This window comes from Cucurbita moschata, unplaced genomic scaffold (genome assembly GCF_002738365.1).
Source record: "Cucurbita moschata cultivar Rifu unplaced genomic scaffold, Cmos_1.0 Cmo_Scf00003, whole genome shotgun sequence".
In the NCBI taxonomy this organism is placed as follows: domain Eukaryota; kingdom Viridiplantae; phylum Streptophyta; class Magnoliopsida; order Cucurbitales; family Cucurbitaceae; genus Cucurbita; species Cucurbita moschata.
Genome location: NW_019268519.1, coordinates 1,972,809 through 1,983,529, shown reverse-complemented (window position 1 = coordinate 1,983,529; position 10,721 = coordinate 1,972,809). Strand labels below are relative to the sequence as shown.

At 37.9% G+C, this 10,721-nt stretch overlaps 2 protein-coding genes across 2 annotated transcripts; both read left to right on the top strand.

The window, feature by feature from the left end:
* Positions 1-982: 982 nt before the first annotated feature.
* Positions 983-2,127, top strand: LOC111441219 (probable xyloglucan endotransglucosylase/hydrolase protein 23). The gene is made up of 3 exons (XM_023078197.1): positions 983-1,255; positions 1,337-1,530; positions 1,635-2,127. The coding sequence occupies exons 1-3, from the start codon at positions 983-985 to the stop codon at positions 2,023-2,025; spliced, it is 858 nt and encodes a 285-aa protein (XP_022933965.1). The 3' UTR covers positions 2,026-2,127.
* Positions 2,128-4,538: 2,411 nt separating this feature from the next.
* LOC111441218 (xyloglucan endotransglucosylase/hydrolase protein 22-like) lies at positions 4,539-5,638 on the top strand. Its single transcript, XM_023078196.1, has 3 exons — positions 4,539-4,838; positions 4,923-5,116; positions 5,191-5,638. The coding sequence occupies exons 1-3, from the start codon at positions 4,539-4,541 to the stop codon at positions 5,561-5,563; spliced, it is 867 nt and encodes a 288-aa protein (XP_022933964.1). The 3' UTR covers positions 5,564-5,638.
* The last annotated feature ends 5,083 nt before the right edge of the window (positions 5,639-10,721 follow it).

The following is a 10,721-nucleotide window of genomic DNA, read 5'->3' as shown; positions in this document are numbered from 1 at the left end:
AGACGCGTTTTAAGCCTTGAGGGGAAGTCCGAAACGGAAAGCCAAAGAGAACAATATCTGCTAACGGTGGATCTGGGTCGTTACATCTATGGATCATCCTTACACTCATATTTGTTGAATTTATGGGAATCAAACATTTTCAAAGAAATATGAAATTCTAGTCGAGCCAATTTGGGATCACGTCGCCTGGATAATGTATGTTCAAGCTTCAAGTATGAGAGAAAGATTTAAAAAATGGGGTAGAGAGATTTTCTAAAGGGAGTTTGAAAACTAAGGTTGAAAGAAAGATCGAAAGCAATGTTTTATGACTGAAAGCAAAAGGCAACACGCCTACTTAAATAGCATATAACTTTTCAGGTTAGAAGAATTTGACAACTAGTCGCGTCTCGTGTACTACATTTTGAGGCAATTCAAGTCTGATAAGCCTAGATGTGATTTCGCAAAATGGTCATATACAATCTAAGGTCGCATCTCGTACCGTACATTTTGAGACGATTTACTTCTGGTAGGCATAGATGTGATTTTGAGGAACGGACATAGAAAATCTAAGTGGGCAGAGTTGACAACTGATCGCATCCAATTATAGTACATTCTGACTCATTTCAAGTCTACTAGGTGTAGATATGATTATGTCGAAACTCATAGACTTACAGAATACAATATTAAATTATACATTATGGAAACAAGAAAAAACAATGAAGTGATACAAGACAAGAATATTGACATGCAATAGGCCGCGCATTGGGCAATCATAACCATAACCATGACACCATCTCATCGCACACAAATGGACTCTTAATGCCACTCTTAACACTTAATTGATTTGCCTTATATCCCTTAAGCACTGATTGCTTTAATCCAGCTGTATGCAACATTCACTCCCTTCCTTCTCTTTCTTATCCCTTCCTCCTTTCATGTCGTTATAAATTGAGCTTCACTCTCCCTTCTCATACCACAAATCTCCAGCTTTCACTCTTTTACTATGGCTTCCCCTACTCTCTTGCTTTCTCTTCTTTTCGCCTCTTTGGTCATTTCTTCTTCTGCTGCTGCTGCTGCTAACTTCTTCCAAACAACTGACATTACGTGGGGAGATGGCCGCGCTCAGGTTCTCGACAATGGCGACCTTCTTACTCTTTCCCTAGACAAAACCACTGGCTCTGGCTTTCAGTCCATAAATGAGTATTTGTTTGGAAAGATCGATATGCAAATCAAGCTCGTTTCTGGCAACTCTGCTGGAACTGTCACTGCATACTACGTATGTTCATTTCATTTCATTTACTCAATGCCCTCTTTCTTTTCAATCCAACTCTTACGTATTTTGTTTCTGAATTTGCAGTTGCGTTCAGAAGGGTCGGCGTGGGATGAAATAGATTTCGAGTTTTTGGGCAATCTGAGCGGCGATCCTTACATAGTTCACACCAATGTGTTCAGCCAAGGAAAGGGCAACAGAGAGCAACAGTTCTATCTCTGGTTCGACCCAACTGCTGATTTCCACACCTATTCAATCATCTGGAATCCTCAGCGCATTATGTAAGTCTTCTAATGCCAATGATCAAATGAAACCCCAACTACAAATTGATATTGACATGCGAGTATCCTCTGTTTCCTCTGTTTCCTCTGTTTGTGCTTTGCAGTTTCTACGTGGACGGCATGCCCATTAGAGTGTTCGAGAACAAGGAATCAATCGGCGTTCCATTCCTCAAAAAACAGCCAATGAGGATTCAATCCAGTCTATGGAACGCCGACAACTGGGCAACCAGAGGGGGGTTAGTGAAGACAAATTGGAGTCTGGCTCCGTTCACCGCATCTTACAGAAACTTCAATGAAGACGCCTGCATTTGGCCATGGGGACAGGCTTCTTGTGGGTCGACCGTCAGCGACAAGTCGTGGTACACACAGGATCTGGATTTCGAGAGCCAAGGAAAACTGAAGTGGGTCCAAAACAACTTCATGATTTACAACTATTGCACCGATAAGAAGCGATTTCCTCAGGGCCTGCCTCCCGAATGCAATGACGCCGCCTAACTTCCAGTTCTTTCCCCTTATCATTATTATTGTATTGCTTTCTACAATTTGTTACCCAACATTCATTTCTATTGATTTTGTATACACAGCCGACTTTTGAATGCTAAACCACCAATTATAATTCATCCTCTAAATTATGCATGTTCCTCTAAATTATGCATGTTCCTTGTCTATTTCCAACGCCCCTAGAATGTTAGATGATAAAAGTTCACATCCACTAATTTAAGAAATGATCATGTAAACAAATAATACTCTCTTTATTGGTGAGCCAAAGCAAAACTATAGAGGTTATGCTCAAATTTGTTGGTGTGAACCCAAAGCAAAGTTATGAGAGGTTATGCTCAAAGTTGACCGTATCATATCATTGTGAAGAGTGGTGTTCGTATAACATGGTATCAGAGCCATGTCCTAAATTTAGTCGTGCCAATAGAGTGGTAAATCCTCAAATGTCAAACAAAAGACTCTAAAAGAAAAAGGAGTCAAGCCTCCTCGAAGGCAGTAAAAATGACTAAGAGTAATTTAGGGAATGATCACGGGTTTATAAACAAATAATACTCTCTCCATTGGTATGAGATCTTCTGGGAAAGCACAGAGCAAAGCCACAAGAGTTTATGCTCAAAGTGGACAATATCATACCATTGTTGAGAGTAGTGTTCGTCTTACATGGTATCAGAGTCATGCCCTAAACTTAGTCGTGTCAATGACTAAGACTCCAAAGGAGTCGAACCTCAATTAAGGGGAGGTACACTTTCTTCAAGGGGAGGTGCTAGATGATAAAAGTCTCACATTTGCTAATTTAGAGAATTGTTATGGGTTTATAAATATATAATACTCTCTCTACGGGTGTGAGGCCTTTTGGGTAAGCCCACAACAAAGCCACTAGAGCTTACGCTCAAAGTGGACAATATCATACTATTGTAGAAAGTCGTGTTCGTCTAACATAAAACTCATTCAATTTTGAATGTGTTATGAAGCGAATTACGAGAGAAATAGAACCTGGAAAGTACTAATACCATTAAATGAATGCATAAATATGATTGTGAATGGTAAATGCATGAAATTGATAGTGCATAACAAGCTGTGTTTCCAATCAGAATACGTAATAAAATAACGTTATTGTCCACTGCCATTGAATCACCACCTCCAAGTCAAACTCTGCAACTCATGCTGCAGCACCAATTTTGTTGATCAACTCAATTCGCCAAACTATGTTTTTATTTTATTTAAAGGTATATTTAATAAATAATATACATATTTCATATCATTTCAAAAAATCTTGAATCAGTCAATTTTAAATATTAATTTGTAACGTGAATTACATGAAAAGAGAACACGTAACAATATAAATAGCATTTAAATAAATTATAAATGCATGAATATATTTGTGTATGGTAAATGCAACAATATGTGTTTTAAACAAAATAGGTAACAAAATAACTTTGTTGTCCACTGCCATTAAATCGCCACCTCCAAATCGAGCTGTTGCAGCTCATTTTGCAACAACTTCTAGTTAACTCAATTGGTCAAACACATTTTTTGATATAAGAGTACTTTTTCTATAAAATTTAATGGTATTATTAGGAAAAAAATATAAACTTGGTTACGGAATATTTTTTAAAAAATGAATAATATACATATTTTATATTGTTCTGAAAAATCTTAGGAGCCACTCAATTTTGAATATTAATTTGTAATTGGAATTAGGAGAAAATAGAACATGGGAAGTAAGAACAATGTAACAATAAGGACAGACATTCGGGTTTGGGCTATTATAAATGGTATTAGAGACAGACATCGGACTATGTGCCAGCTAGAAGGCTGAGCCCTGAGTGGAGTGGACACGAGACGATGTGCTCTAAAGGGGGTGGACACGAAACAGTGTAACAATAAGGACGTTGGGCCCCGAGGGGAGTAGATTGGAGGGTCCCACATCAATTGGAGAAAGGAATAAGTGCTAACGAGGATATTGGGCCCCGAGAGAGGGTGGATTGTGAGATTCCACGTTGGTTGGAGAGAAGAACGAAGCATCTTTCACAAGAAGGTGGAAACCTCTGCCACGCGTTTTCAAAATCGTGAGAAGAAGTCTAGAAGAAAAGTCCAAATAAGGTCATAGATTTGGATTTTTGGACCATAGGTCCAAGATGTGGCTGCGGGCTCAACATTTTGAGACGCTGGGGGGTTCTCTTTCAAAATTAGATAATACCTACTACTAGTTTTTAATGTTCCCATCTTACCCCAATCACACAAACAGATTCATTTCAATATCTATATCTTATCTAATCTCAATAAAAAAAAAAAAAAAACAATACTTTCAGGATTACATGAGACTGATCTATCTGTTGTATTTGACTTTTGCATATCAGCAATACACGCTTTCTGATCATACAACGTTGTGTGGCTCTCACGTTGTGAATTCATGGTCACATCACCCACACCATTATTAATATAATATACAAACACAACACCAATTGTCACAGAATAAAGCCCTCCGGTTTTCAATTGCTAACCCAATCATGGAACACCAGACACTTCCACTTTCTTGTTCTCCAAAGTTTTCAACCCATATGTTATTTGTTTGTCTTCTGATCTTTGCCTCTTTAACGCCTGCCTCTGCCAACTTCTACAAGAACATTGATCACACATGGGGAGACGACAGAGTTCAAATACTTGACAATGGCGAAGTCATCCGAGTCACCCTCGATCAAACCTCGGGCTCCGGCTTTCAATCTCGAGGTGAATATTTATTTGCCAAGATTGATTTGCAAATCAAGCTTGTTCCTGGAAACTCTGCTGGCACTGTCACTGCATTTTACGTGAGTGTGAATTTAAGAATGTTTGTTCTGTTTTATTGTGTGATGGAGTTGAGGATGTTCTGTTTTGGGTTATTGTTTTTATAGGTGTCGTCTACAGGGGAGTTTCACGATGAGATAGACTTTGAATTCTTGGGGAGAGTTGAAGGGGATCCTTACATTCTACAGACCAACATGTTCCTCCATGGCGTCGGCAAAAGAGAGACCCAATTCTTCCTTTGGTTTGACCCCACAGCTGATTTTCACAATTACACCATTCTCTGGACTCCTCGTCATATCGTGTCAGTAAATCAAACTCTCAAAGTTCTAATTTTGAAACCAAGAAACTGATATCTTTGATGTTGTGTTGTGATAGGCTGTCAGTTGATGGGATTCCGATCAGAGAGCTGAAGAACAAGAAGGAAAAGGGAGCTCCTTTCCCACTCCGGCAGCCGATGAGGATATACGCTAGCTTGTGGAACGCAGACAGCTGGGCCACAAGAGGTGGAGCCGTGAAGATTGACTGGACAAAGGCGCCGTTCCGAGCATGGTACAAGAATCTAAGCGCCGATGGTTGCTTGTGGTCCGATGGGAAGTCCAATTGCAGTTCAAGTTCAGCGTCGTGGCTGTCGTCCACGCTGGATCGTGTAAGCCAACGGCGCATGAAATGGGCTCAGACCAAATATATGTTCTATGATTACTGCACTGACACCAAGCGTTTCCCTCAGGGTCTTCCTCTTGAATGTTGATGTGAAATCACAATCACATATATACCCCTTTCATTTTGGGTTCAATTTCTCAAAACTAAGTGAACGCTTTGCATATTTTCATTCATATATATTGTAAAATGCACATTAATGAAGTTTATATTGGGTAGGATAAACAGAGGAAAACAAAGAACAATAGACCAATGAACTCAAACTGACTAGCTACACTAATAGCATGTGCAATATCTAGAAGAGTTACACTAAGATAGACCAAGCTTCCTAACAACCATACTATTTAAGCTAGGATCCCACAAATGAAGATCATATGATCGAAAGTATCAAGAATTCTTGTGAGATCCCACATTGGTTGGGGAGGAGAATGAATCATTCTTTATAAGGGGTGGAACCTATTCCTAGCGGAAGCCCGAAAGGGAAAGGCAAAGAGGACAATATCTGCTAGCAATGAGCTTAGGCCGTTATAAATGGTATCAGAGCCAGACACCGGGCAATGTGCTAACGAGAAGGTTGAGCCCCGAAGAAGGTGGACACAAGGCATGAGTTGATATGAACCAAGAGACATCAATCATACAATATGCTTTCAAGCTAGACATGATCCATCTTGCTTGTGGAGTGATTCGAATCTCAAACAATGTTCTTGCCTTGAGATATTCGATCAACAAGGTAATCTGAATCTTATTCCCCTTGTAGTGATTTCTTATCTTATCATGTGCTATTGTGAGATCCCACGTCGATTGAAAAAGGGAACGAGCGCCAAGGAAACTCGAAAAGGAAGGCCAAAAAGGACACACGAGGCAGTGTGTCATTGTGAGATCCTACCTCAGTTGGAAAAGGTAACAAGTGCCAAGGAAACCTGAAAAAGGAAGGCCAAAGAAGACAATATCTATTAGCGGTGGGCTGTTATAATTCTATTGTCAGTGAGACGTGCACATAACATAGCATGCACCAAGTCTTATATACTCACATTCACACAAACAATTAATTATGAAATTTAAAAAATAAAAATAATAATAATAAGTAGTGTGATTAAATAATTGAAAGATTTTTTCTATCCTTCCAATAACTTTCCTAATGTGGGACTGAAAAGGCATTAGGTGATACTCTTACCCTTTGTTTCCATATATTGTTTAAAGAACAAATTTTCCTAATGTGGGGACTCCAAACCCATATTACATATTACAAGGCCCTCAACTCATCGCACTCTCACTACACATAACCCCAACAATCCACACCTAATTTAGGGCTTAAGCGAATTCAGGGCTTATTATAATGGAAGAGAAGGACAATGATCAATTCCCCATTGGCTTGAAAGTACTCGCAATTGACGCCAACATTGTGTGCCTCAAATATCTGGTTCAACTTCTTCAAAAGTGTCAATATAAAGGTACTTCCTTTTCTAATTTCCTTCAACATTTACGTTTTTCGTTTCATACCCATATTTTCTTTCGATTTTCCCATTTGAAAAGTTTTAATTTTTCCATGTTTTGGATGGTTTTTTTTTTTTTTTTTTTTTTGAACGTGTAGTAACTGCAATAACGGAGACAGCGGAAGCAATAAGGCTACTAAACGATGAAAAAGAAGCTTTTGATATCATTATTACAAATGTTGGAAGACATGACATGGATGGGTTCAAGATCCTTGAGATTGTTCGTCAAGGAATCGACATTCCTGTTGTTAGTAAGTAAAACCCATCAAAATTACTCTCTCTTTTTTTTTTTTTTACCTAAACTTGAATTGATTGATGAATTTTGAATTTCAGTGGTGTCAGCAAACGAGCAATTGGAGATGGTGAAGAGGGGTGTTATGGAGGGAGCCGAAGCCTATTTACTGAAACCAGTTAGCTTCCAAGAATTGAGGAATATTTGGCAACACGTGTTGCGGAAAAGATGTCGGAAAAGACCAAACCCTAATGTTATGGAACAAGAACAAGAACAACACAAACCCATTATCTCTCATGAAAGGGTCACGCTAATTGATAAGGAAGAGGACGCGATTGATAAGAACATAAATATAGATTCCAATCACTTTGATTCATGTTCATCTTCTAAGAAGAAGCCTCGAGTTTCTTGGACAAAGGAATTGCATGAAAGATTTGTTGTAGCTTATGAGCAATTGGGAGAAAAGGGTGAGGATTATTTGCCTTAAAGTTCAAATCTTTCTAGATTCTTCTTAATTTACACTTCATTTATGTTTCAGAGAGAGTCCCAAATAACATATTGAAGCTCATGAACGATCCACGTTTATCACGAGAAAACGTGGCCAGTCATCTTCAGGTTTGTCCAATTTTATCAACTTTGAAATATAGGGTTTTTGGTAACCAATTCAGTTCTCAATTTTCAAGATTTTTGATTTCAGAAACACAGAGATATGCTGAGGAAGAAGGCAACCGGAGCAGGAAAATTGGTTGGCAAGAAGAACTGCTACGATAGAAATTCAATTAAGGCATCTAAAATCCAGAATTCGATGAACCAAAGAAACAATGTTTCAACAATTGACCAATGTCAGTTCTCCAATCTGGGAAGATCATCAATGGAAGAAATTCAAGGAAGTAAAAATTACTATCCGGTGCCTGAATTCAAATGGTTCAATAATTTTGCATCCAATAATTTGATGTCAAAACCATGTGACCAATACTTAGGATTCGGTCCAAGTAACAACATGAATTCAAATTACCCTCAAAGTTTTGGAAATTGCCCGATGGATAATATGGGAGAAATTCCAGAAGCAGCAGGGCATCTTGGGTGGGGATTTCCCAACAATAATACTCCGGCAGGTATGTGCCATACAACTATTATATCATCTCAATTAATAAATGTTCTCAATTGATCCTTTTGGTGTATTGTTTTTCAGGACAATGTTCTCAAATGCAATTGGTTAAGGGAAATTCCCACGTCAGCTTATTAATGGATGACGAACTCGGTGATATTTTCAAACAGGTAACATTAATTCTAACATAGGATATGGTTTTTTTTTTTTTTTTTTGAGGTTTCATGTTCATATTTTGTTGACGCATTTCGACAGTTTCAAAGTGAAGAAGCTTTCTAGGTTGATGTCCAGAAATTTGTTTCGTCTCTGAAGTTGAAGACCTGCACAATCTATGGCATAATCTCAGGTTATATATATATAGATATAGATATAGATATAGAAATATAATGTAAGTTTAGGGTTTAGGAAGTTGATAAATATATATTGTAGTGTACTACTCATCCATGATGTATAAAAATATTTTTGTTTATATGCTGGATTCTGTTTCCTTCCCCATTTAAGGGTTTTTATAATTGAACAATGTTTAAATTTAAGGGATAAAAGCAATGAAGAAAAAACTTAAAAGTAGTTATAAAATAGAGTATGGAGTTTGTGTTCATTATATGTAATGTAATTAAAGTTAGATTATGATTTGAGAGAAAATGTAGGTTAGGAGAAGAGGGTTTGGTGGTAACGTGGAGCATCTCTGATATGGAAACTTGGGTCCCTCCTTTGATATTCTTATTAATTTACGTCTAAAATCATTCTTCCTTTTTGTTACCTCCAACACCTTCTTAGTTCTTAAAACTGAGTTTCTCAAAGGAAAGATGTTGTGATTTGGAGTTGTTATGCGATTTGCTCATAATAGAAATTCTTTCTTCTTATCAAATTACAATCCCTCCCATCAATACTTCATACCTTTTGCCTTCCCCCTCCTGTTTTCGCTTCTAATTCTCCATTGGAATTGAATGATTAGAGATAAGAAGTTCAAACCATTGGAATTTCGATATTGACATTGACAATATACTATGTTGGTAAGAAGAACATAATCAGTCACCTAGCCCTCATGGTTCTAAAATGAGTTTGATAGGGAGAAGTTTTTCAACCCTTACAAGGAATGCTTCGGTTGGGGAGGAAAACGAAACATTCCTAATAAAGGTGTGAAAACTTCTCCCTAGTATATGCATTTTAAAATCATAAGGACGCTGGGCGTCGGCATCGAGTGGTGTTCCAGCGAGGACGCTGGGCCTCCAAGGGGATGGATTGTGAGATCCCACATCGGTTGAAGAGAGAAAGTGTGAAAACTTCTCCCTAATAGACACATTTTAAAACTTTGCAGCTGACGGTGATACGTAACATGTCAAAGCAGACAATATTTGCTGGCAATGAGCTTGGACATTCCAATATCCATAACTTTTTCAAAATACTTTATAAAGTTTTAAATATGCCCCCAAGAAAGAGTTTGTTTTTTGATTGTTTCAAAAGTTATCCCCCTTGAAATTTATATCCAACAACCATGCATTTAGTAAAAATATCTATAAAATAACCCAACTTGATGATCCTCACTTTATGTTGTCTTGCATTTTAGTAGGAAAAGTGGCATATGCTTTCTTTACAACTTTCATGATTGAGTCTTAATAATAATGCATACATAATCGAAACCCTAAAACAATCTTCAATAATGCAACTTCTAATCACTAAGTAGCTCTATTCAACCCCTCAAATGGGTCGATTTCAATTGATTTCCACTGATCACTACATATCTGCTATAAAAAAAAGTAAATATTTTTCATAATTAAGGCAGTAATTACAAAGAGAGAACTAAAACTGAAAAGAGAGAAAAGCTTATAAATGGACTCATAGAACACGAAACAATTTGGGGCTTAGTTTCGAAGAGAATATAAAGATGAAACACATAAAATACTCTCAATCCGTCACCTCTTCTTTACGGGTTTCAATCATTATATAAAATTTATACGTAAAAGTGAAAAAACAAAAACAGAGAAATTCAGAGCCTTAAAGACAAATCAAGATGGCCAATATCATCTTGATGATGATGATGAAGATGATGATTTTCAGCTGCGAAACCCCTTATCTCTCTCCCACCATCAACCCCATGTGGGCCAATTACTAAAGGTGCTGCAGCTGTGATTGTCTCAACTTTCCACAAATTGGTTGAATTCATCGTAATATTGGTTTCATGATCTCCTCGGTATGCCCTTATCTCTCTGCTCTTCTTCGCCAAAGTCCTCTCCAGCTTATGAGCATTTTGGTGGCCTCCCAAAGCCTGTGAGCTATAAAACTTCCTCTGGCAATAGTTGCATGGGTAAACCCTCTGCTCGCTACATGGACTCACAGGAGCCGAGTAGGAAGAAGAAGAAGAAGAAGAAGAAGAAGAAGAAGAAGAGGGTTCTAGGAAAAGGCCAAGGTTGAGCTG